Below are 27986 nucleotides of genomic sequence, written 5' to 3' on the forward strand. Positions count from 1 at the left end.
TTGGCTCAAGCACAGGATGTGCTAGATTTCAACATCCTGGGAGCCTTGGATTCTTTGTTAATGTAGCTCTTTTCATGGTAGTGGAGAACTTTGGATGTTTTTGAGCAGAAGAATCAAATGAAAACAAGTGTTTCTCTGGAAGGGAACTTTAGTTGTGATACAGAGAATAGTTTGGGGTCAGGGTGGGAATTAGAAACAGGAAAGGCTAGTGATGTAGTCCAGGTAAATGGAAAGAAGGCTTGAATTAGAATCGTGACAACAGAGAACTAACAAGAAAAATTGATAAAATGTGGCTACTAGCCAGATATGCAATATGAGGGAAATAAGTCAATGTTGCCACTGAAATTTCATGCCTGGGCAAACTGAGGGTGGTACAGTTTAAATGAAATAGAGAGGAAGAGTCTAATTTAATTTTGGACGGATTTAACTGCAGATTAGATACAGGTACGGTGAGAATTAGTGAAGTGGAAAATAATTCAGGAAACATAATTCCTAAAATAGGAATATGCGAAAGAGAGTTGAGAAACACAGAGAATCATGAGAAAAGCTGACATATCTCTAAAAGTTTTGAAAGGGAGGAGAGGAACAAGAATGGAGCAGAGGCAAACAAATAAAAAAAAAGAGCATCAGCAGAAATTCTAAAAGGTTCCATTTAGGCAGAAGGAAAGGGATCACAAGTAGAAGATCTAAATGGTAAGTAGGTGGATAAATCTCAACAAAAATCCTATAAAGCAACAGAAATAATAGCAATAATATCTTACACATTAAAAATAGAATTATAATATTTTCCAACAGCAAAATATAATTCAGGAAAGAAGTAATTAGAATGATGTTAGTAGAAAGGGCATAGAGATTAGCTTTAGAGTTTGACAAATTATGTTGTAATTTCTAGAGTAACCATAAAATGATAAAAATAGAGTTTGTAATTTCCAGACTAGCAGAAGGAAAAAATTGGACTGAGAAAAAAAAAAAGTCAGTTCAAAAGAATGCAAGAGAGAAAGAAAAACTAAAATACCAAAAATGGAAAAAATGAAATACCAAAATAAAAAGTGCAAGATAAGTTTGAAATAAATATAAATATATCAATAATTAAATGAATGATAAGGTAATTAAAGTCTCTGGAAGTGATCATATCATCCTGGGAGAGTGAATAAAGTAGAAGAGAACCAAGGAAGAAAAAGCAGGCACTTAAAAAAATTCCTCAGAATTTCGAAGGTTCATTGTCTTTACTTGCTGCGGTGTTAAAGTAATTCAGTTCGCTTTCTATTTCCAAATAAAGGAAAGTAACAATAAAATTATCTGCATTATTAAAAAAAAAAGTCGTCTCAGCTTGGTGCCAGTGGAAGTCAAACAATCAGCTCATATTTTCTAAAAGCTTATACTTTAAGAAAATATGTGTTGTATTTTTAAGGCTTAACTAATTGGAGAAATGCATAAGCCCAATAAATTTCTAATCAGAGCAAAGCGTAAGAGCATTTTAGGTGGAAAACTATTTTTAAAAAAGGTACAACAGAAATCATGGATCTTCCTGTTTAGATATGGTAGAAATGGATAAAAGTTACTGTATCTCTTCCAGAATGAGGAATGATTTCATGAAGTGTTAGTCTTGGCAATAACTGAGGGAAGGGACAGTGGAAATTCAACAGAAGAATAAAGTTGCTTCTATGTTGATAGCTCCTCCCAGAATAATGGTCCTCTTACTCTCTGGATTCTTTCTGCAGAGGAGAAAACTGAAAATCATTCAACAAGCAGCACTGAAGTGCCTGGGGGTAGGTGATGGCAGCACAGACGCTGATGTTAGGAGATTATTCTCATCTAAGGGTTGGGGTCTAGGGGAAATAATGCATAAACAAAAGATACAAATCAGTGTAATAAGCACCAAGGTAGGTGCCTGTGACAAGCACTGAGGAAACATGTGATGGAGGATATGCTCTTAGGCCTCATCCTCTCCAGTGGGGTGCTGATGTATCAACAGCCTTTAAATGTTACAACTCTTCTATAAGAAGGAAAAATAAGTGATCTTAATGATGGTTTAGGAAAAAACTTACCTTTGGACATGTAGCCATGAATAACAAATATCAAAAAAGTTGTGAGAGGGTTTCAGTCCTTAACCCTTATACCCATTCAGTTAAATCCTGAAAAGTTACTGTTATTCTGACACACTCCAAAACTAATTAGGAGGAGTTCTACTAGGTTTATATTTAGGGAAAACCAATACAATAGAAATAAAATAGTAATATTCACTTGGAAATGAGTTGCAAAATGTGTTCCACAACCATCTCTGTAGTTTTAGTTACTTCATCCATACTGTCCTTACGTCAAATGCTTAGCTTAACTAACTTCAAGGGTGCTGTTTAAAAAAAAAATGAGTAACTGAACCTGGCTGTACCTAGAAAAGCAAATGTTGTGGTAGCTAGTGGGTTTTTTTAAAAAAAATATTTATTTATTTATTTATTTATTTAGAGACAGAGTCTCGCTCTGTCGCCCAGAGCAGTGTGCAGGAGTGCAGTGGCACAATCTCGGCTCACTGCAACCTCTGCCTCCCGGGTTCAAGCAATTCTTCTGTCTCAGCCTCCCAAGTAGCTGGGACTACAGGCGCCCACCACCATGCCTGGCTAATTTTTTTTGTAGTTTTAGTAGACACAGGGTTTCACAGTGTTAGCCAGGATGGTCTCTATCTCCTGACCTCGTGATCCACCGCCTTGGCCTCCCAAAGTGCTGGGATTACAGGTGTGAGCCACCGTGCCTGGCCGCTAGTGGGTTTTTACAAATACACATGTATGACTTCCCAATTTTCAAATAATTTTAATACAATAAAATAAATGCAATTGCATTGAACATTTTTCCTTGATAAATTAAGGAAAACTGAGTTTAGAGTTTAAGTGAGGGACTTAGCCAAGCTCATTTAGCTAATAAGTGTTAGAACCAGGGATATCTACCTTAAAATTTTATACTTTTAGTCATTATAGTCATCTTTTTGTATTTCTAATATAAGCATTGTGAAATATTAATGATATTCGTGGATTGAACATTAAATAGCAGAGTTTTCCATATTAGAACATCAGTCATTGCCAACATTTCATTTAGGCAGGAGAGTGAAGTAAGCTTTAGAAGTAAATTATTCATTTGGCCATATGAGAAAGCAAAATCTGGGTTTGTTTTTTGAGAAAGAAAACTATTCTTAGTGATTATCTTGATCCAACTTGAAAGATTTTTTTTTTTAAGCCTAGCAAGCTGAAGTGGTTAACTTGAATAAATAAATGTATATTTCTTAAGTGGGAATAGTTAGGAATGTGTTTAAAATTTAAATTGTTTTTTTCCTTTGAAAAGGCAGAAGAAACTAGAAGTGGCCATGGAAGAAGAAGGATTAGCAGATGAAGAGGTAATGTTATTACCTATAGTTACCGTACAAAAGCACCCCCAGTGACCTTTCATTCATTTGACATCAGCTATTTTATAACTTAAATAATGTGCATTTTATCATTTGAATATGGGCTTCTTACTTTGTTGCTGTCATGGATCTCTTTTATTGATATCTTTAGAAAGAGGCAGGTTTTCTTTTTTTTTTTCTTTTTAATTCCAAGAACACATATTCAGAGAACATTGCCTACTGTATTTTAGGTGTGTGGAACAAGAAAGGCAGGCTACAGGAGGAATTAACCAATTGCCAATTCTTCTAAAAATTTTTTCTAAATATTCTTTTAAAGCTATCTATTTCTCTAGTTCAGTGCTATTACCCTAGTTGAAACTACTATATATTTTAACCTGAAAAATAACTGTCCCCAACTGGTCTCCCCATTTCCCACCCCTAGTTTTTCTGCGTACTGCAGCTAGAGTAATCAGTCTAAAAATAGATTTGATCACATCACTGTTTTGCTTAATAACCCTTCACTGGCTCCCTTATCTCAGGATATGGGCAAGCTCTTTAACATTGGTGTACACGACCCTTCACTAGTCGGCCTCTGCTTCTCTCTAGCCTCACTTCTTGTCACCCACCCCTCATGCTGACAAGTATGAATTTCTTTGATGTCCCCTGTCTTGCCTGTGGACCTTTTCACATGCTCTTTCTGCTGCTTGGAACTCTTCCTTACTCCTACCCAACTCCCATTATTCTTAAGAATCTTTCGTAGCTGGGCATGGTGGGGCATGCCTGTAGTCCTAGCTACTTGGTAGGGTAGAGGTGGGAGGATCATCTGAGCCTGGGAGTTTGAGGTTGCCATGAGCTATGATACGTCATTTCACTCCAGCCTGGGCAAAGAAGCAGCTTTAGGCCTCACTTCAGGCATCACTTCCACTGGGAAATCTTCCTTAACCTCTCAAGGTGCCTTCTGTATTCTACTGTTCCTATCCCCATGGGAGCCTTAAAATACAGTCTTCCCAAAGACTAGACACTGTAACGTCTTGTTGAGCATTACATCTCCACAGCTGTCTGGCAGAGCTAAAACAAATATTTGGTGAATAAATGAATAATGACTTTTGCCCTCAAGGAGTTTTAGATTAGGAGAGGGAGAGTGAGTGTGTGTGTGTAAAAATACGTACGCATGATAGAATGTGGTGAACTTTGAAAATATAGAGAAGATTTTTCCTCTAATTCAGAGGATCAGAAAAGGTTTCATAGAAGAAGTAACAATTGATTTGAATTGTAAAGAATGGGTAGAATTTACATTAGAGGTAAGAGGTGTATACAAAATAATACGTATACAGAATAATGAGTTTACATTTGAGCTATAAAGGGTGCAATAAAAGGAAATAGCGAAGTAAGTTGATAGCACACCATGGAAAGCTAGGTTTAGAATAGTTTACTAAAGAAGGTATACTTTAGTACTAGGCAATAGGGAGTCACAACCTAGATTGATTAGTTTAACATGCTGAGTGCAGTGGCATACACCTGTAATCCCAGCACTTTGGGAGGCCACGATAGGAGGATCACTTGAGCCCAGGAGTTCAAGATCAGCCTGGGAAATATAGTAAGACCTGTTCTCTACAAAAAAATTTAAAAATTAAGCATCGTGTCCTATGTATGTAGTCCCAACTACTCAGGAGGCTCAGATGGGAGGATCACTTGAGCTCAGAAGGTGGAGGCTGCGGTGAGCTGAGATCATGCCATTGCACTCCAACCTGGTTGACAGAGTGAGAGACTGTCTCAAAAAAAAAAAAAAAAAAAAAGAGTTTCTGTATTTAAAGAGTAGACCATCATCAAATGATTAATTGAAATCAAATCAGTATCTAATCTTCCCTGTGCCTTTCCTAGGACTGTACCTGTTCCTTATAGTTGCAATGTTTAAATCCAATACAGTGTTTTATGATTTATACTAAAGGTGGTAACTTTGCTAATCAGTTGACTCAATCTAGAAAACTCAAATGTTTTTACATTTAAAATTATCTATTATTATTTACATAACATTAATATTTTAAAAGCTCATTTATGTCCTTTAAATTTTAGTGAGAAAGGTAGTGACTTAAATCTGTATTCCAATCTATAGAGAAAAAATAAGACTGAGCATATCTTTCCTCATTTTAAAATTAGAATTATAAATTTCTTATAATTAATAACCATATAATTGCATTTATATATTATACATCATTATATTGATACAGAAATCTTAAATATCAGATCTTAATTTGAAGTGTAGGGAAGAGACCACAAAAACAGATGCCCAAGCATATTAAGCAGGTGACGGAAGTGAGACAAGCTGGCCAGGTTAGTTTCATAGTGGCATCTAGGGTTATATATTCTTTTGATCCAGATATACTTTGTTTCCATATTCAACTTATATGATTTTTTTGCTTCCACAAAGAAATATATTAATATTTTTCCTCTTTAAAAAATATTATTTTCTTAAATATTGAGCCTCACAGTTTATCTGTTGGCAAAGACATGCCGCTTTTCACATTGCTGTAATAAGAGTCCCAGCCCACTTGGACATGTCTCCTGGGGACTGGCATCAGTGGTGGGGACTGACAAATGAGGGAACCAAGGCTCATCTAAAGGGGATTGCTACCATTGGGCCCTGTGGCCAAAGCCCTGTTTTTCCAGAGAAGCTGTTAATCTGGATTTTTTTGCGGAATAACCAATCACCTGTTTTTGAAAACCAACTTGCAGTCCAAATCAAATATATCTGTAGGCTGAATATAGTTTGTCGCTTCCTGTTTGCATCTTCTGGTCCACATCAGCAAGTAGTAACTACAGTTACAGCTATTTTCTCTAATTTTTTGGATAACTTGTAGAAAATAGGAGATGATTTTTCCATAAAAGTCAGTGGCCCATGATTCCAGTTTATAAAACTTCTAATGTTTTTCTGTACAAATGTTTTTAATTCCACAAGTGCTTATTATTAGGCCCCATGCTAGAGCCTGGATTATATCAAATTCTATAAAATAGACAAGCTCTCTCAACCTTAATATAAGTATGTTACAGCATCTTTATATGGGGTGGGCTTGATAAAAAATAAAATTGTTTCATAAAAATAAAATAGATGAAGTTGCTAGCTCAACGCTTTTACATCTGAAAACTTTGTATGCATGTCTGTCTTATACAAATACTGGCCACCCTACAGATCGAGTTTGAGGAGCACCTATATAAAAAAGAAGGGAGAAAGGAAGAAAATTACTTTCTAGTTTCATCTCACTTACGAAAATCCCATTCAACATGGATTGTTATTTAACAAAAAACTAAATAGGCAAGATCAAGCTATAAAAGAGAGTCGTGAAATGTTAAGCTGTCCACAGATTTTTGTTGTCTTCTTTGAAGAGGAAAGGATGCGATTACCAGAAGGATACTATTTGTCTTTCAAGGCTACTTAATCTATACAGATTGTGAGTAAATATATCAACAGGCTTTTTCACCAATTTTTTTTTTGTTTGTTTGTTTGTTTGTTTAACATGAATTTGCTTCAGCTACCTCTGGACCCCAACACTGATTCTAAGACAAAAATCATGGAATCGATTTTTAAAAAATAATGTAACAATGTTATAGGTGATGCTCATTTTTATAGAATTATGTGTTCCATACACTTGTGACTCTCTCTTTTTGCTATTAAATGGCTGTGGCCAAAACCACATAAATTGTTTGAGTGCTGCATTATACAAACTACTAGACGATTTATGAAACTGTGTATAGCGAGGTCATCTTTTCCATTCAGATTAGGCAGGATTTCTGCAACTATATCCAACTGTACTGTTTTATAATCTATAAAGGGAGAGATTCAAAATATCTTTCAAAATTCTTATACTTATTTATGTAATAAAAAAAGCCCTCCTTAGCACTTCTTTAAAGGACATGACACTATAGCGCCGCCAAGTGGCCTTTTAAAAATTAGTCTTAAAATTTTAAATCAGATACTTTTTGGAGCTATCTTTTGTTTCACTAGTAATTTATTATTCAAAAGGTATTTTTGAATACGTATGTGCAAAAAAAGGTATTCGTTATTGCATTTATGTAAAAAGCAGCAAAAAATAGTCTTCACTGTTGTTTTAGGCCACATTTGTTTTCTTAATTATATCAATGTAATTTTAGCTCCGTTAAAATATTTAAGTAGCTTCCCTTAAAGATGTTGTTATTTCAGGATATATATATACACACATACACACACACACACATATATATTTTTGAGACGGAGTTTCGCTCTTGTCACCCAGGCTGGAGTGCAACAGGGGGATCTTGGCTCACCGCAACCTCCGCCTCCCGGGTTCAAGCGATTCTCGTGCCTCAGCCTCCTGAGCACAGGTGCCCGCCACCACGCCCAGCTGATTTTTGTATTTTTAGTAGAGACGGGGTTTCACCATGTTGGCCAGGATGGTCTCGATCTCCTGACCTGGTGATCCACCCACCTCGGCCTCCCAAAGTCCTAGGATTACAATAAGGCGCGAGCCACCGTGCCGGGCTTATTGCCTCACTTCTTAATGAAAAAAATTATATTTCATTGTTGCTTGCTTACTTTTTCCGTAGTACTATTGTATTTTATACTCAATATCAGATGTGGAAAAAGACATTAGAAAAAGACATTAGGCAAAGCCTGTTAATTTATGTGCTTGATTTTTATCTTCATTACTGTCGTAATTTACCCATTGGTGTGCCTTAGTGTATAACTTCATTTAGCTGTTTGAAGACATTTCTTAATTTTATCTTCTTAGATGAACTTTGTTAGAAGTATCAGAATTCCATTGCATTGATAATACATGTTTACATACATGTTTCTAATTAATAGTTCACCTAACCCTTTTGAAAACAGATCTACACAGGAGCAGGGAGAGGCTATACCATGAGCTGCATTTAGAAGCAGTGTTTCTAAGCTGTTACTGTCATTTTGACTTGTCTGTCCCTCCGAACTGAACCACTAACAGCTTGACAGGATTCAGTTGAAGATGAACAGGAGTTAAATTTTTTCACAGATACTGTTTCTTTTCCACTTAGTGTTTCCTCTACGAGGAGCTAACTGTGTCAAAAAACAGAATTTTGATTGGTGAGGGGGGAAAAATGAAGTTTGGAATAATAAAATAAATGCCTGTTCGAAATGTAACCTTCAGGTATTTCACAGTGTTGCTTATTAATGGAAGTTATTTTTTGTGGCCTTTGTAGAATCAGTTATAAAATTACCGACTTGGATATTTTAATGACTTCTTCTTGTAATTGTTTTTGCAATTTTATATTTTCAGGAAGTTTTATGCCAGTGTTCAAGCAGTTTATTAAAATTTGCCCAAGAGTAAATTCTATCACAAGTAAATCTCTTTGGAAACACTACGATTATGTTGTTACTTTATTGTCACAAGTCTCAGTAGTTGTGAAAGAGCAACTTTGGAAGTTAAGGGATTGAAGCAAAGCAGATTTCCTGACAATAAAAATCAGTATCCGAATACTATTCAAATTTCCTGACACTTAATTTTTATTTATGGAATTAAGTTACCATATAGATGAAAGAATAAGTTATACATATATGTAGACAAATATGATGGACTAGATTACATATTTAACGGCGTCCACTTCAAGAGTAAAGATTTATCAATTGTTAAAAATTTTTAAAATTTTCCTTAAAATGTTTTAGCCTAATAGTATATTACATGTTAGTGCTATCATTTATTTTTATGTGCATCATCTTTTAATACTAGAAGCTCCTTCAAAAAAACCTGATTATAAAATCATCCTTTTAAATTGTCTTTTTTTTAAATAGAAAAAGTTACGTCGATCACAACACGCTCGCAAAGAAACAGAGTTCTTACGGCTCAAAAGGACCAGACTTGGCTTGGATGACTTTGAGTCTCTGAAAGTTATAGGAAGAGGAGCTTTTGGAGAGGTGTGCTTCTTTTTAAAAGTCATTACTGCTACAAATATGTATCTTAAGATAATTTAAAATGTGTGTTAAAATATTAACACACATTTTAATGTAATGTGTGTTACATTACACATTACATTAGTGTGTTACATTACACATTACATTAATGTGTAATCCCAACACTTTGGGAGGCTGAGGTGGGTGGATCACCTGAGGTCAGGAGTTTGAGGCCGGCCTGGCCAGTGAAACCTTGTCTCTACTGAAAATACAAAAATTACTTAGGCGTGGTGGCGGGTGCCTGTAATCCCAGCTACTTGGGAGGCTGAGGCAGGAGAATCACTTGAACCCAGGAGGCGGAAGTTGCAGTGAGCTGAGATCCCACCATTGCACTCCATCCTGGGCGACATGAGTGAAACTCCTTCTCAAAAAATATATATATATATTTCTTGAAATGCCAACACTGGCAAATTCCTGCTTTCTTTAAGGGAAGCTGCTTTTCATTACTGAACATATAGTAGTGACTATGTAACATTTATAATATATATTTTTATATTTTAGGTGCGGTTGGTCCAGAAGAAAGATACAGGCCATATCTATGCAATGAAGATATTGAGAAAGGCTGATATGCTTGAAAAAGAGCAGGTATGAGTTCTTTAACACATGTAATATAAAGGAGCATCCACTGACGAGGTGTTAAGAGTGTTTATATTAGAATTTTTAAGAAGCAATTTACACATCTTACTACATAAGTTATTAACTTTTTGGTAGCCTGTTTTAGTGTTTCTCAATTCTTTTAAGGTTTCTTCCAAGTTTAAAATCTATGTATTAGTCTGCTTAGACTTCCATAACAGAACACAACAGGCTGATTAGCTTAAACAACAGAAACTTATTTTCTCACAGTTTTGGAGGCTGCAAGTCAAAAATGAAAGTTCGGGCAGGTTTTGGTTTCTGGTGAGGCCTCTCTTCCTGGCTTGCAGATGGCCACCTTTCACTAAGTTTTCACATGGCCTTTCCTTGGTGTGTGCGGGGACACACACTCCTGTGAGAACTCTCTGGTGTCTCTTCTTATAAGGACACTAATTCCACCCTTATGACCTCATTTAACCTTAATTAATTCCCAAAGGGTCCATCTCCAAATACAGGCTCAATGGAGATTAAAGCTTTACTCTGTGAATTTTGTAGATGCATGAACATTCAGTCCGTACCTTCTGAAATACCTTCTTTTCTGACTACAGTGAAAATAAAGGACAGTTCTTGGCTCCCAGAATCCCTATCACATATCAGATAATCAAAACTAGTCTCCTGGAAATTTGCTGATTTTACATATTTCTAAAATCTGTAACTTTATAAATATTCTGGGCTCTCTCCATGTTTCCTGTGCCTTAATGCAGTTACAGGGGGTGTCTTCGAGTAAAGGAGTGATGGCTTTTTGAAGATTGAAGGAGGGAAATTGTGAAATGGTCATTTTCAGGTGTGGGAGAGCAGACCTGCTAAAGAAATGCAATTGAAGGCTCATTGAGATTTGCAGTCCTGAATTTAAAGTGAAACCCATTGGCATAGCTGGGTGATTTTTCACCGTAGTTTCAGTTAGGGTAGGAAGGTAATAGGAACTATCTGGAGACAGGGTTATAGGGGATTTTGTTGATGACAGGCTATGATTCTCCAGAGGGAAGAGGTTTGGAAGGCAAGGAAGGTTGAGATATGAGTTGGATTAGAGAACTGTAGATAATGATGGGAATAAGGATGTGGGTAAAGAGGCATAGGCTCAGAGACAAGGAGGTCAACAGGAATCTAACTTAGCCATAATGGGATTAGTCCTACTAGGGTATAATAGGAAGGACAGAAGGAAGCAGTTAGTTCCAGCTGTAGTGTAGATACCAGCTACATGTGGCTGCTGGACACAAATTGAGATATCTAGCAAATAAGACTTGGTGCAAAAAAAAAAAAAAACCCATAAAATATTTCAATGATTTTATATTGATTACATACTGAAGTGATAATATTTGGATATATTAGGTTATATAAACTATATTATTAAAAATAATTTCACTCTGTATGTGGCTTCTAGAAAATTAAAAAATTACATATATGACTTGCGTTACATCTGTACTGGACAACCCTTGGTCTAGAATATTTTGTGGGAAGTTAAGGAGCCTCTGGACCACTGCTCTTTCCTGTGGGGAGGTGGGGGGCGGAAATCTCACTGTAGCCCAACGTTTAGTTGCTTTTGCATTTTGGGGTTTTTACCCCTGTATAAATTAATTTGCATTTGTTACCACTGAATTTTGTCTTAGAAAGCTTTTTTCTACTTAGTTCTAATACAGCAGTATTTTAACTTTTATCACATTTATTTTAATGCAAACCACCCCCGCAAAATTAAGTAGCAACTGATCTCCCCACTATTGTTGTACCAGATTACCACAGGTCATACTTTCCAACCTTTGCATCCTGTTTTGGAAAGAGATCCTGTAATTTGGCTTTAAACCATTTAACAATAATCAAGTCATATTTATGTTGTAGCTGTTTTCCTTACACACCAGATGCAACACCAAAGTTTAGGGCTTTCCCTTACCACCTTAAATTGCTTCATGAAAGGTAATAGTGAGGCACTCTTGCTACCACTTTTCACTTAATGAAACAGATCCACAGAAATTATAAAGTATTTTCATGCCAGAAAACAAGTTCTTACTCCTCAACTCTTATGCTTTGATCTCAGAATATTTACTGCACTAGGAGTAATTCCAAATATGACACTTTAAGCAGATCATATTGTATTATCATAAAACGGTTTACAAATGTATGTTCTCATGTGCTTTGGACCAGAGTTTATAATGTTTCACAGTGAAAATAGCAAAAGTATAAATCAGATCTTATTATTAACCTTTGGAAAAAGTGTGTAAATATATTAATGCAAAAGCTTCTGCAAACTGACCAGTTATACCAACCCCATAAATTATCCAGTTTATAAAATTTTCCAGTCTATAACATTTTCACATAATAATATCTCTAGTAATTATGTGTCCGAGAAATCAGTGGCAAAATCCCCAAAAGTTACACGAATTTGCTGTAGCTAACATTTATAGATACGATAGAGGTTTTATGTTATAATACTAAATATAATATAAAGTTACTATAATTGTCACTATTTCTTAAAAAAACACCAAATAATGATCAAGCTGGGACCTTTAACAATTAAAAATAGTGTGCTATTTTTTGCCAACCTTGGCTTTGCTATACCAATTTACAGGGCATTGCTTACTCCTTTTTTTTTTTTTTTTTTGAGATGGAGTCTCATTCTATCACCAGGCTGAAGTGCAGTGACGCGATCTCAGCTCACTGCATCCTCTGCCTACCACGTTCAAGTGATTCTCCTGCCTCAGCCTCCCGAGTAGCTGGGACTACAGGCGCATGCCACCACGCCTGGCTAATTTTTTGTATTTTTTAGTAGAGACGGGGTTTCATCATTTTAGCCAGGATGGTCTCGATCTCTTGACCTCGTGATCCGCCCACCTTGGCCTCCCAAGTGCTGGGATTACAGGCGTGAGCCGCTGTGCCCAGCCCGGCTTACTACTTTTAACTTTAAAAGTCACACTATGACTTTTATATGACAAAGCCAGGATCCTAGGCTGGGTAGAGATTCTGGTTAAAAAGTTGTTAGAATGATTCTTGCTCTACCTCAGAGGCCTTAGCCTCACATAATATACCTGTGGACCTCACCTTTTTAGACCTAAAGATATAAGCTAAAATAAACTATTTCTTGAGATTCTCCATATTTGATGAGAATATGATCATTCATATATGTATCAAATCTTCTGAAATTCCATCTTTTCTTCATTAACTGTTATGGATGGATAAGTGTAAGAGATGAATTTGACAAATGTGTGATGTGCTTACGATTATTTTTTTTCAAAAATATATTCATCTAGGTGGCCCATATCCGAGCAGAAAGAGATATTTTGGTAGAAGCAGATGGTGCCTGGGTGGTGAAGATGTTTTACAGTTTTCAGGATAAGAGGAATCTTTATCTAATCATGGAATTTCTCCCTGGAGGTAAAAGGAAACATTGTATCAATGACAGACTGATACAAGCACATCTTTATATGCAATAATAATTTTATTGGTGAGGTTTACTTTTATATTCCTTGCTCTGAGGCTTTACAGTGTCATAGTTTAGAAATATTTACTACCATATTGATGCTCATTTTTACCACAAACAGATTGTTTTAAAGGAATGATAAAGTTAGCACATTTTAAATATTACCGTTCTGGGTTCACTGATGGTTAGTGAAGTTATGTTAGTTTCTTTTGTGTTGTTACAAAAAAAATACCTGAGACTGTGTAATTTATAAAGAAAACAGGTTTAATCATTGCTCAGCAAAGAGGGCAAGGGGAAAAGAATGGCAATGGAGGGCAAAGAATACTTGCTTTTTTGTTTGTTTTGTTTTGTTTTTAATTTTTATTTTTTGAGATGAAGTCTCGCTCTGTTGCCTAGGCTGGAGTGCATTGGTATGATTTTGGCGCACTGCAACCTCTGCCTCCCTGGTTCAAGCGATTCTCCTGCCTCAGCCTCCTGAGTAGCTGGGATTACAGGCGCCTGCCACCATGCCCAGCTAATTTTTTTGTATTTAGTCGAGACAAGGTTTCACCATATTGGCCAGGCTGGTCTCAAACTCCTGACCTCAAGTGATCCACCCACCTCAGCCTTCCAAAGTGTTGGGAATACAGGTGTGAGCCACTGCCCCCACCCCCCTATTTTTTTTTAAGCCTCAAAAAACATATGAAAAAAATGTAATCAGTTGTCAATTCTGTGTTGTAAGTGCACCAGTGTTTACAACAGTTAAAACTGTTAAAACTTTTAAAATTCCTTGAAAATAAAAGAATGTCTGCAGGTGCCTTTTTTTAGTGGGATAATGTCCCACTAAACTCCAAAAGAATATATTTGGTTTCCAGGCGCACTATTCTGATTTTTTTGCAGTTTGACATTTTCCTCAGCAGTTAGTTGAGTGGTATATATTATTTCATTATCAGCTCTTTCGTGATTTGATGTCACATGGCGTCTGCCTTAAAACCATTAAAAGTCATGAAATTTCTGCTTATGCAATGGCACTTTTATTTGGCCCAAGGTATGGTTAGAAATATACTGGGTAGATCATAAAATGCAAACTCAGGAAAGCTAGCTGGGCATGGTGGCTCATGCCTGTAATCCCAGTACTTTGGGATGCTGAGGCAGGCAGATAGCTTGAAACCAGGAGTTTGAGACCAACCTGGCCAACATGGCAAAACCCCGTCTGTACTAAAAATACAAAAATTAGCTGGGTGTGGTGGCACACACCTGTAATCCCAGCTACCTGGGTGGCTGAGGCACGAAAACTGTTTGAACCCAGGAGGTGGAGGTTGCAGTGAGCCATGATCACACCACTGCACTCCAACCTGGGCAACAGAGTGAGACTGTCTCAAAAAAAAAAAAAAAAATTCAGGAAAGCTTTTACAAGGTATTCCACCTTTGAGACATTTTCAATAATAATATATTTGACTTCCCTTTATTTAGGTGACATGATGACATTGCTAATGAAGAAAGACACCTTGACAGAAGAGGAGACACAGTTCTACATTTCAGAGACTGTTCTGGCAATAGATGCGATCCACCAGTTGGGTTTCATCCATCGGGATATTAAGCCAGACAACCTTTTATTGGATGCCAAGGCATGTGAATAAACTGGTGAATTACTAGGCTGTTGATTATTTTTTTAGAGCAGTAGAGCTGATTTTGTGAGTGGATATCAGCAACTGCAATTTAGAATATTGCTAAACAACATTATTTTGTATGATAAGGTACTAGGAGACAACTTGAGAATGAAATGACAACAGGGAATATGGCTCTCTTTTTATCTCCCTCCATTTTCTACTTTTAAAAATCATCATCATCAGATACTTATAATTTTACATTTTACTTGTATAAATCCCAAGCTAAGAATTGTTATAACAATTGGCATTTAACAGAGGAGTTTATAACAAGGCTTTTTGTTTTCAAAGTTAATATAATCTAATTTTACTGGATTTTTTTTAGGGTCATGTAAAATTATCCGATTTTGGTTTGTGTACGGGATTAAAGAAAGCTCACAGGACTGAATTTTATAGAAATCTCACACACAACCCACCAAGTGACTTCTGTAAGTTTGGTTTTGTTTGTTTGTTTTGTTTTTTCCCTGGTTAAGATACTGTAGAGAACGGAAGGTTCTTTCCCTTTCCCCACTCCTTAATCCACTGTGTTTTAGATGTATATGTGATTTTGTTTTTGTGGAGAGCATTTTTCTCTCGTGATTACAATTCCATATTGTTGAAATTAGCATTTCAGAACATGAACTCAAAGAGGAAAGCAGAAACTTGGAAGAAGAACAGGAGACAACTGGTGAGTCAACCAGTTTTTAAGAAAGAATTTTGTGCCTTGGTTCTAAAATCTTAACTGGTTTTAACTTGATTATTTGTATCTTTATAATAATTAGTATTCACTTCGTAACAATGATAGCGCTTGTTTTGGAATCACACGGTTTTCTTAGTTTCTCTGTTAAGTTTCCTTGCCTGTAAAGCAAAGTGTTGGTTTTTACTTTATAACTTTAGAGTACTTGACTGAGCATACCTATGAGTAAGCTGTTTACTAGTAATTAGCACTTTAAATAAAACTCACTGAGGTGAATGCAATTGTAATGAATGCCTTGTGATTTCCATTTTTCATACCTGTGTTATAAATCCTGATACAACAAATATCAATCAGCAAGTAAAGTGGTTGTGAGTTTCTAAGAACTTCTTTATAGACAAAGTAAACAGGAAGTTTGGGATGTAAACAGTGTTACAATAAAACAGATAAAATTTGAAAAAGCTGGCTTTGCCACAGATAAATTTAATTACCCCTTTAATATAGAATTACATGATTTTTCACCCTATACTATTTCCTCTCTGTAACTGAGCAGATAGAATAATTGCTTCCCCTTCCTCCTCTTTCCCTTTGTCCTGTTAACATGGTCCATGAACTGTCTACAGGTTAAGAATGTGCCTTTGGATTTTGTTTTCCTCGTTTCTTATAAAATGCCTGGCACATACAGACACTCTATAAATATTTGTTCAACCAAGTGATGAAAGGAAAACTCACCATTCCCTTAGGAAAGTCAATAGACTGAAAAATAACAGGCTAATACCCTCTAAAACCAAATAAAATGACCTTTGCATTATTGAGTTTATAATATCATTAACCTAAGTAACTGCAAACTTCCTATGCTTGTAAAAACATTTCAGTATTTTTAAATGTATTCAGTTACACATTAAGGAGAGACACTTTGTTTTACTTTTAAAATGTGTCAGTTTTAGATTAGGTTTTGCGATTGAGAATAATTGCAATATTCCCTGTTTTTAAAGGGGAAAAACTGAATACTGCTTAAAATTATGGTGGGGGAATTCTGTACCCCCCCATTTACAAAATATTCATAGGTGATTACTCAGGTATGTGTTTTATTATTCTCATGGCCAGTAGTTGCCAAGCCTTAGATCAAGTGTTTCCCAAGGGAGAAGTAGAGAGGACTCAGTGTTTGGGGCAGGAAATTTCTTTAGCACTTGGATCCCCTGCCCTCTAAATGCCAGTCATGTCACTGAGATGACAAAATCTGCAGTCATACATTTTGCCATGGCCCCAAGAGTACTACCCCTAGTTGACAATTACTGCCTTGTAGAAATCATTTTTGTAAGATTTTATATGAATTAAGAATTAAAAACTGCATAGCTTCCTAATAGATAAGCAGTACCCTGGAACTACATTTATAATGAAAATACCTCATGCTTATTTTTATAGTTGGTAGTGTACAAAACACATCCGTTTATCATTTCATCTTCATATCAACTCTATTAAGGCAGGTATTATTATTCCAGTTTTATGTAAGCAGAAGCTGAGCCTCAGAGAAATTAAATAATTTGCCCAAGAACACATTAGTAGTGAGTGGGGAAGCCAGGTCTTCTAGGTTCAACTTTTTCATTCTTTTTGAAATAGACTGAAGGCTATATATAAAAAAACTTCATTGAGCTTCTTGTGGGGGCAGAAATAATATATTCTTTTAAAATGCCTGGCACATATGGACACTCTATAAATATTTGTTCAACCAAGTGGGGAAAGGAAAACTAATTCAGCATTCCCTCAGGAAAGTCAACAGACTGAAAAATAATAGGCTATAACATATTATCTGACTCACTACCTACCACTAAGCCTTGCACATGATTAACATGCAAAATAAATATAAGTGAAAATTTAACTCCTCTATATATTGCTTTTTCTAGTACTAAGCCATCCTCAGATAGATAGTTTTTAAATGTTAAGAATGCTGGTTTGACAAGCTGCTCCTTTGTAGGCATATTCCACAGTTGGGACACCAGATTACATTGCTCCAGAAGTATTCATGCAGACTGGTTACAACAAATTGTGTGACTGGTGGTCTTTGGGAGTGATTATGTATGAAATGCTAATAGGTATGTTTTATCATTCATTTACGTACAAAACGTATATTTCCTTGAGTGCCACTGTTTGAATATATTACAGATATCATTGACTAAAATATTTGAGGTCTTTTAAACTTAATTCTGATGTTCCCCCAATGTTAAATACATACTGATCAATACCAGTGAGCTCTCCAGGGATCCTGTTTCAGGAAGGTGGGTATTTAACCCAGACTCCCACGTATAAAAGTGGTTATCTTCATAGCTTTTCAGGTAAAAGGGGAGGCAGTGCTTTAAATCCTTTATTTTATTGACTTTATTAGCAATGTTATTGTAAATTGATGAATGGTGGCATTTTTGACTATTAAATAGGCACTCAGGGTTGTTTGGTTTCTTGTAGCACATGTTTGGTGGGTATAACTTCACTGATCACAAAGCTGATGAAACGTTTTTTATTTATTTGATACCTAGGATATCCACCTTTCTGCTCTGAAACACCTCAAGAAACATACAGAAAAGTGATGAACTGGAAAGAAACTCTGGTATTTCCTCCAGAGGTACCTATATCTGAGAAAGCCAAGGACTTAATTCTCAGGTTAGTGGTTAAATTCCTAGAGGAGTTCATAGTGTCTTAAAATTTCCTAACAACCTAAAAGACTCATTTCACTTTTGTGGGGGAAGGGGGGATGTATACACTGATGTATACAGTCAAAGAGATCAATAAAGGTGTTTTTAAAAATGTAAACTCTTAAAAGGAAGTATATGGAAAAAAAATTAGGAATTAAAAAGAGGGAGGAGGTCTTGTATTGCTTCAGTTACTGATATATATAAAAGCAGAAGGTCACTTCTGTTAGAATGCAATGACCTGATTCCATTAAAGAGAAGAGGGAAAATGTTAATAGCAGATTCCTGTCATGAAAAGTATATATGTGAAATCTTCTAAGCAAAAAATTCCATGTGTTCCTCAACTAATATGAAGTGTTTGGTACTGCTGTGAATGGCTGGAAGGAATATAAATTGGAACAACTTGTGGGAATAGCAGTTGGCAGCATATTATTTTTTTAAAATCCCTAAACTATATATGACCTTTGACCCAGAAGTTCGAGGGATTTCGCTTATGCAGATAATCAGATATGTATAAAGATTTAAGTACAATATGTTTATCATGGTATTTAATAGTGAAAATCGAAAACTATTTAACTGTTCAACAATAGTGGACTGGCTCAATAGTAGACTGGCTATAATATTTCTATTTGTAAGTTTTAGAAAACAAGTTTATTGGCCGGGCACAGGGGCTCACACCTGTAATCCCAGCACTTTGGGAGGCGGAGGTGGGCAGATCATGAGGTCAGGAGATTGAGACCGTCCTGGCTAACACAGTGAAATCCCGTCTACTAAAAATACAAAAAATTAGCCGGGCGTGGTGGCGGGCACCTGTAGTCCCAGCTACTCGGGAGGCTGAGGCAGGAGAATGGTGTGAACCTGGGAGGTGGGACTTGCAGTGAGCCAAGATCGCGCCACTGCATTGGAGCCTGGGCGGCAGAGTGAGACTCTGTCTCACAAAAAAAAAAAAAAAATTCTTGAAAAATATTTAATGACTTTGGCAAATTTTCTCAGTATATCAAGTGAAAAAAAGTAGACCTAACATAGTAACCATGGTAGCAACACAGTATTTAAATATTGTAAAAGATTAGATTAGAATATTTACAGTAGTTATCGCTAAATAATGCGCTTACAGATGATTTTTATTTTCTTCCACATTTCCTACAATAAACATAGTTAACATCAATAAAAGAAAAACATATTGCTTTAAAAAAGAAATATTTGAAGTAATGCAGCTAGAATACTTTAGATGTAACTTTTGTATGATAATTTCTCTGCTTCCATGTTGTAGATTTTGTATTGATTCTGAAAACAGAATTGGAAATAGTGGAGTAGAAGAAATAAAAGGTCATCCCTTTTTTGAAGGTGTCGACTGGGAGCACATAAGGTATGTTCCTAGGCTTTGAATGGGAAAGGTCTGAGTAAAAACAAATTTCTAGAGTTGACAAGTAATTTACCTCTGATTCTGCTAGATTAAATACAACAGTAACATAGAATGTCATTGGTGCAGTGTTTTCTGGATTATGTAAGTGAATGGGACTATTGTGGCTACAGCCAAATGACTCATTTTAGGCTAACATCCACTTTCAGGGAAGAACATTGGGCACCTTTTTAAATTCTCACGTTCATACTCACAGTGAAGGCTGTTAGCACGTGAAAGATGTATTTACATTTCACACAGTGACCCCTCATTTTTGTCCTTGCTGTAATATAGCACAGTGTCTCCTTAATTAATTTATAATAAGGTACCTTCTTTAAACATTGGTTGGGCATTATACAAGTAACTTTTAAGAATTTGCTTACAGTTGTTAATTGTGAGCATTGGCTTTTTTTCAGTTTATGGCCAAACTACCGTCAGTAGGTTTGATCTGTTCTCCACACAGCAACAGTTTAGAAGCATAAATCTGGCCATGCCACTTTGCTGCATCCTTTTGCACTTGGAAGACAGTTAAGAAGCCTTCACTGCTTTCTTAGGACTGCAGGATATAGCGCTTGCCTCATCTGCAGAAGTTGCATCTTGGATGGCCTTTCCTACTCCTCTTCCCACCTCTAAGTTTTGCCATTTGCTATTCATCCTGACTGAAATGCCCTTTCCCCGCTGCCTCTACCCCTACCCTGCCTAGCTGGCTCCTTTGCATCTTCCAAGATAGCTTATGTGTCATTTCCTTGGTACAGCTCTTCACTGGAGAACCTGCTGTGTGCTAGGCATTCTGCCTATTACTATTAACTTATTTTTTTGAGACAGGGTCTCTCACTCTGTCGCCCAGGCTGGAGTGCTGTGACATGATCATGGCTTACCGCAGCCTTGACCTCCCAGCCTCAAATGATCCCCCCACCTCAGCCCCCCAAGTAGCTGGAACTATAGGCGCGTGCCACCACACCCAGCTAATTTTGTTGCTTTTTTTTTTTTTTTTTTTTTTTTTTGTAGAGATGGGGTTTCACTATGTTGCCCAATTGCTCAGGCTTGTCTTGAACTCCTGAGCTCAAGCAATCCACCTGCCTTGGCCTCCCAAAGTGCTGGGATTACAGGCGCCCAGCCCACTCTGCCTATTGTAATAATAGCTAATGTTTAAAAATCATTTACTGTGTCCAGCACTGTTTTAAGTACTTTACTTGCATTTCTCATCTTATCTTCATATAAGCTCTATAAAATAGGAACTGTTATTATCCCTGTTTTACAAGTGAGGAAACTAAGGCACAGAGAAGTTATAGTGCCGCAGTGTGGAGGCCTCTTAAACCACTATGCTGTATAATACTATACACACACAACTTAATTCAATAGAACTATGATACCCCCCATTTTACAGTGGGAAGGATGCTTAGAGACTGTCAGTTCTTTTGGTTTTATAAGGAGGGAACAGTCATGGAGCAGGGACTTGGCTGCCTAAGGTCATACTGCTAGTTAATAACAAAGAAGGTCAGCTCTCAGGCCTCCAGGGTTCTTTCCTCTAAACTAGGTTTATTAAAGTAGTATACTAAGTATAAACTTGGAATAATTCAGGTAAAAAATATATATGGTTTTACATAATTTGGTAAACTTAGCACCTAATAAATCCAATAAATATTTGTTGAAAAAACAGAAGCAATAAAAACTGATAGCTTCTTTTGACCATTTCTGTAGTTAAACTTTTTAGCATGATAAGAAGGCATTTTCTTGACTGATTTCTTTTTAACTGAGTATCTTTGATTCTCTTAAAATTTATATGACAGAAATTTTTACATGCAGATTTCATCACAAATATATAGTTCCTTCACCTATGTGCCCCTTATTTTCCCAAATGACATTTTATGGATTGTCTACTAGTAGAATTCTATTCCTAAATCAATTAAGAAGGATCCCGTCCTCATAATATCTCACATACTTTATACAATTATACAATCTTTTAAATAAAACCTCTTACTTTTCATTAGCTCATTTTTCCTCTTAAAAAAAATAGTATGAGAAAGGCTTGGTACAGAGATATAAAAATGACAAGTAGGTGGGGATGCTTAATGGGTACAAAAAGAAAACAGAATGAATAAGACCTACTACTTAATAGACAAGAGAGTGACTATAGTCAATAATAACTTAATTGTACATTTAAAAATAACTTAGAATGTAATTGGATTGTTTGTGACTCAAAAGATAAATGCTTGAGGGGATGGACCCCCCATTCTGCATGATGTGCTTATTACCCATTTCATGCCAGTATTAAAACATCTCATGGACCCTATAAATATATATACCTACAACATAACCACAAAAATTAAAAAAAAAATTTAAATTCTAAGTAAATGAAAACATTTTAATAAAAAATTATACTCAACTATTTTGAACTCCCTTTATTCTCAAATCCACAATAAACTTCCTTGGCTTTTCTAATATCTATAAAATGGTATGCAGAATTTACAAGTAGAATTATTTGTTGGAAATTGAGAATTCATGCCTACTCCATACCTTTTTATAGGGAAAGGCCAGCAGCAATCCCTATAGAAATCAAAAGCATTGATGATACTTCAAATTTTGATGACTTCCCTGAGTCTGATATTTTACAACCAGGTAAGACAATCTATAATGTAACTACCACTATTAAAAGTCTGTGAAGATGATGGCATTTCACTAATGAAATTCCTTTAATTTTTCTCTTTCTAGTGCCAAATACCACAGAACCGGACTACAAATCCAAAGACTGGGTTTTTCTCAATTATACCTATAAAAGGTTTGAAGGGTTGACTCAACGTGGCTCTATTCCTACCTACATGAAAGCTGGGAAATTATGAATGAAGATAACATTCACCCATAACCAAGAGAACTCAGGTAGCTGCATCACCAGGCTTGCTTGGCGTAGATAACAATACACTGAAATACTCCTGAAGACGGTGGTGCTTATTGACTACAAGAGGAAATTCTACAGGATTAGGATTTCTGAGACTACTATAGGAATTGGTTGGCAGTGCCAGCTGGCTCTTTTTTTTTTTTAATATTTTATTATTTTTGTTAACTTTATTATACGAAGGTACTGGAATAAAAGGAACGGACATCCCTTTCTAACTGCACTGCCTACATGCGTCTTAAGGTCCATTCTGCCTGTGTGTGCTGTGGCTTTGAACTGTAACACCTCTAATTAATTCAGGAGAAACACATATCATTTAAAGCAACATAGGCTAACCTGTAGGTAACACTGCAGTATTGATGTTTTACTGCAAATCTTATGGGTCTAGATAATCAGTAAAAGCCATCTTCCATAGTTGGTGTTAGAACATTGCCCTATTGGTTTGGACATCTGTAGAATATATATGAAGACAATTTCTGTGATGGTTTTAAGAGATTTAAAAAGAAATTCACTGGTTCTTTAAAAAATAGAATTTATCATCAAGTTATTACACGAACTCCACAGTAAGGAGTGACAAGTTTATAATAAGGAAGAGAAAGTTTAACACCTTCACTCAAGTACTCCACTAATATATTTACGTTGCATTCAGAAATACTGATGACCTTTATATATGTAGTCTGTATACTCATAGGGAGATGTACTGTATTATATAACATGTAAAGTTGATTTTCTTGTGACAAGAGGACTTCTTTTTTTAACAAGAGGACATGGCATTATTTTAATTTGATTATGGTGAGTTGAAATTAAGAAATGACCATGAAGGCTGCTTGTAGAATTAGTGTATTTTTATTAAACTATTTTTTTAAATGTCAAACTTCTATCATGTAAATGGACTTGCAGAGAACAAAAAGCTATTTACTTTGGTTTTCTAGAAAGTTGTTACATATCATGGCTGGTTAACTTTTATTTCTTTTGATGAAAATTTTTCCTTTGATAGTACTTGTATTATTGTGCCATTATTTTCTTATGCTCCAAATGTACCAAAGATCTTGAACAGAATGGATGTTCACAACTGAGTAGAATTTTCCTTTCCTGTGGGCGTGGTGTATTCAGACCTGACAGATCTTTGATAGAGGTCAGCTTATTAAAGGGCAATATTGTTCATGTTTAGCTACATCACTGTGGTGAATATAGATGGAATTAAGGAAGTAAATGCAGGCCAGGGGGTTGTGATGAGAGGAGAGAGAATATCAGCATCAAATTCTTTGGGTATCTCCCTAAGAATTAAATAATCTTTTCTAGCTTAATATTTTAATTCTAATTCAAACAACTCTCTGAGGTTTTGGTTTCATTAGTAGTAGCTGAGGAATAATATGCTAGCAAAGAACGGCCTAATGTTTGTCTTAACTATTAATGGATGAAATTTTTTAAAGATACAACCGTGATACCCATTATAAATGATCTGTGATCAAAATCTAACGTGATGAATTATTTGTAGGAATGTCTTCCTATTGGGGAAGGATTGCATAGGAGCATTATGCAAATCTACAAAAGCTTTTATAAATGTTGCTGCTAGGTAGCTCCACAGTGTTTTCAAAAGACCATCCTGCTTCCCCCAACTCTCCCATTTTTGGTTTGTTTCTTTTTAAATATTTGTTGAGTACTTATGTGTTTATCTAACAGTTCACTTCCATTTTTTCTAGTCTGGAGTTTTTGAGTATTTAGGGGAGAGAGCTATTAAAAACTCTGTGGATTTCTCAATTTGACTAACTCTAATTTTTCTAATTATAACTGCCTTTAATTAAATAATACTAACTTTTGCTGAGGTTTATGAGATTTTCTCACCCCACATCACTCCCCTTTTTAAAAAAAGGACTGTTTTGCTAGTGTGATAATGAATAGGTAAGATATGAAATAATTGCAACATTGTCTAGTTCTAGTATGGTAACTATTCTTGAAATGGTACTGAAAAATACCATTAATTCAAATTGACAGAGATTGATAAAAAGAAACTGATTTACCTAAGTTTACTTTTTAATTGCATAATAGAGCATTTTTTGTTTTGAGTTCCCTCATTCTTATTACGAGAAAGAGCTTGCAAATAGTTTTACTTTCTTGGCAGTGGAAGGGTAGTTCTGGAAAGCTACTTTGTTGAGTCTCATTCTTCCCTGGAGTTAATAGAGTGATTCACAATCTTTGGGGTTTTCTCCTCATCAAAAGCATTTCTTAAGTGCCTATCTAAAAGCAATTAAAGACTGTGTCTGCCCTTTGGAAGCTAAGAATTCATGATGCAAATTAACTAGATAATTTGCAAAGTACCCTTGAGATTGAATTTTCTCTATTACACATTTCCCATACTTCAGGTGAATAATTTAATTTAAATGACAAAACCCTATCTAATCAACTGGGCATAATGACATTTTCTTTAAATTAGACTCTATTTTGAATTAAAAGAGTTTTATTATAAACTGTGTGTTTTTGGTTTTTCTAAGTATATAGAAAGCTTGTATAATTCAGATTTATCGATTTCCTGATTTAATGTAGACTTTGACTTTTTTATTAAAAACCTTTGTATTAAAGCAAGTTATGTTATTTTTCTTTTATGCATTTATTACTAACATAGCTTTAAATCTTTAAATGTATTGAACATTGTGCTGTCTGAAAATAAGGAATTGCTTATAAACCAGCCACTTCTGAATACCGTAGATAGCTGATTTAATAAGCTAGTTAGTGAATGGCAAATAAGTGTGGAGTATTAAAAATGTTCTTTGGTTGGTAAGGCCTAAGATAGGGTTGCATTTATTTCTATACTTTTTCTGTTTTTTAAACACCTGCATCTTTTTGTGTAAATCTCTAAATTTAAAATATTTTTAAGTACATTTATTTTTGGTGTTTTGTTGTATACAACCTTAGACAATCAATCAGTCAGTCCTTCCTGACAGGAGCAGCAGCTATCTGTCTTTTGCTGATCTACAAATAAATGAATTGAGAATTTAGTCCGTAGAGGTCCCTGGTTACCAAACACATTCTCCTTTGAATTGTTAAAACTCAGAACATTCAAAGTAACTGTTTTGCTACAACCATGATTATTTTCCTGCTGTCTTTATTTAAATTTATTTTCTCTTTAGAAGTGCACTTATTTCTGAAAAATCTGAATGAAACAAATGCTTAGAACAAACATAAATATAAGACACTTGGGACTACTAGAGATATTTTAGATTTTTATGAAAAAAATGTGGGGATATTGCTGCTTTAAAAAGGAATAAAGTAATAAAAATATATCTTAGCTATTTTTTTAAAGCAATATAATTCAGCAATTGTCTAGAAAAGTAATCATCAGGCTACTGAGTTTGGTGTTCAGTTACTGAGTTTCAAAAATGTTTTGGTGGCATGAGGACTTTTCCATTGAAGGTAAGATAAGAATAAAAACTATGTTTACAAAATTTCTGTTGGTGAGGTTTTTTGGTTTTATTTTTTAGTTTTGAGATAGGTGTTACCCAAAACTCAAGAAAGACTATTTAGTGAATGTAAATTACTGACTTTTACACTTGAAAATCACATCAAGAACAAAATATTTGAAGTTTATATTTAAAATCTCCATTCAAATCTGTAGCTAAAAACATAGGCTACACAAACTGTGCTATACTTTTAGGTACTTATTGGATGTATAGCTTATATACAACTACCCAACTTGGTCAAAACCAATTAGCAAGCACTAAGTTGAAAATGCCTCAAAATAGCATAGGAATATGTGGCCCAGGTTCCACTACCTCCTGTTCTGTGGAAGACACTGACAATCATCATGACTTTTTCCACTGAGCCTCGAGGGAGCCACTGGGAATCCCATTCAGCCTCATTGTTCTCCAGCTGTTCCCTGACATACATCATTTCAATAATGCCACTGTAAGACACAACAGTGAAAACACCGAATGTTAAAATTTGGGCATTACAGTAAACTTGGAGACTCTAAATTCATCTTTCAAAAACATCTAGTGATACAAAGAACTTATATTTGTACACAAAATGCCTTCACTTGTTTTTTACAACTACTCTGTAATTACATAATTACTATCATTTTATAGATGATGAACATGAGGCTGAGTGATTGTGACTTGCATAAAACACAAGTAATAAATTGCCCTTGAACCCAAGTCCAGTGTTCCCTACTCCTCCAAATCATAGAGTGAGCTTCACTGACAAATTAACTCATATGCTTCTGGGATCTCAGGAGTATACATGGAATGATAGGGCCAGAGTTATTACTTTGCATACTTTTGACCACAAGTGACAGAAAACACAAGTAAAAATGGCTTCAATGATAAAGAAAGTGAGTATCTTATGTAACACTAAGACACAAGATAGCTTCTAGAGTAGTCATTTTAGCATCTCAGAAACATCAAGGAATCCAAGAGCAGTGGCATGCACCTGTAGTCACAGCTACTCAGGAGGCTGAGGCAGGAGGATCCCTTGAGGCCAGCCTGGGCAACCATAGCAAGACCCTGTTTTCCATTTGTCTACTTTGTCATGACAAGGGTGTTGGCTTTGTCCTTGGTCTTGTTTTCTCAGAGAAGCTAGATGACTACAGAGACTCTAAGCATCAAATCCTTACACAACATGTAAGGCCTTAAAAAGAGAAATACTTCTGCATATCCACTTTTTTTTTTTTTTTAAAACAGAGTCTCACTCTGTTGCCCAGGCTGGAGTGCAGTGGTGCGATCTTGGCTCACTGCAACCTCTGCCTCCTGAGTTCAAGTGATTCTCCTGCCTCAGCCTCCCAAGTAACTGGGACTACAGGTGTGCACCATCACGCCCAGCTAATTTTAGTGGTTTTTTTTTTAAATTTATTTTTATTTTTATTTATTTATTTATTTATTTTAAATAGAGACAGGGTTTCACCATGTTGGCCAGGCTGGTCTCGAACTCCTGACTTCAGGTGATCCACCTCCCTCGGCCTCCCAAAGTGCTGGGATTATAGGTGTGAGCCACCGTGTCCGGCCTTCCATCTCCACTTTTTAAGACCAAGGAAAATCTTTTCCAGAAGCATTCTAAGCAAAGTAACCCTTACCTTTTATTGTCCATGACTGTGCCATCCATATAGTCCTAAACCAGTACCTGATGGGCAATTGATTTAAAACTAGTCAAGCATCATGTCCCTTCTACTAGGATGAGGCTAACCTAAAGAACATGGCCACATGATACCAGAACCAAATTATGGTGCTTTAGACAACTACAAGGTAATCAAGACGATGCCACACAGGTTTATTGCAATGATTCGTACCTGAAGCCACTGCACCTAGATTGTGGTGTTGGATCTGCTATTGCCTAC

General features: G+C 35.8%; 1 protein-coding gene across 5 annotated transcripts in view; it reads left to right on the top strand.

The window, feature by feature from the left end:
• The window catches only part of STK38L (serine/threonine kinase 38 like), a 105864-nt gene extending 79761 nt beyond the window's left edge, over nt 1-26103 (top strand). For all 5 annotated transcript variants that reach the window (XM_050746720.1, XM_050746716.1, XM_050746717.1 and 2 more), the window contains 12 exons: nt 3331-3382; nt 9168-9290; nt 9828-9911; nt 13196-13319; nt 14818-14972; nt 15337-15439; nt 15617-15678; nt 17660-17777; nt 18216-18339; nt 19639-19734; nt 22295-22386; nt 22480-26103. In XM_050746720.1, coding sequence (XP_050602677.1) covers nt 3331-3382; nt 9168-9290; nt 9828-9911; nt 13196-13319; nt 14818-14972; nt 15337-15439; nt 15617-15678; nt 17660-17777; nt 18216-18339; nt 19639-19734; nt 22295-22386; nt 22480-22607 — 1261 coding nt within the window. In that variant the 3' untranslated portion in view covers nt 22608-26103. The remainder of the gene's footprint in view (nt 1-3330; nt 3383-9167; nt 9291-9827; nt 9912-13195; nt 13320-14817; nt 14973-15336; nt 15440-15616; nt 15679-17659; nt 17778-18215; nt 18340-19638; nt 19735-22294; nt 22387-22479) is intronic.
• The last annotated feature ends 1883 nt before the right edge of the window (nt 26104-27986 follow it).

This window comes from Macaca thibetana, chromosome 11 (assembly GCF_024542745.1).
Source record: "Macaca thibetana thibetana isolate TM-01 chromosome 11, ASM2454274v1, whole genome shotgun sequence".
NCBI classification, from domain to species: Eukaryota; Metazoa; Chordata; class Mammalia; order Primates; family Cercopithecidae; genus Macaca; species Macaca thibetana.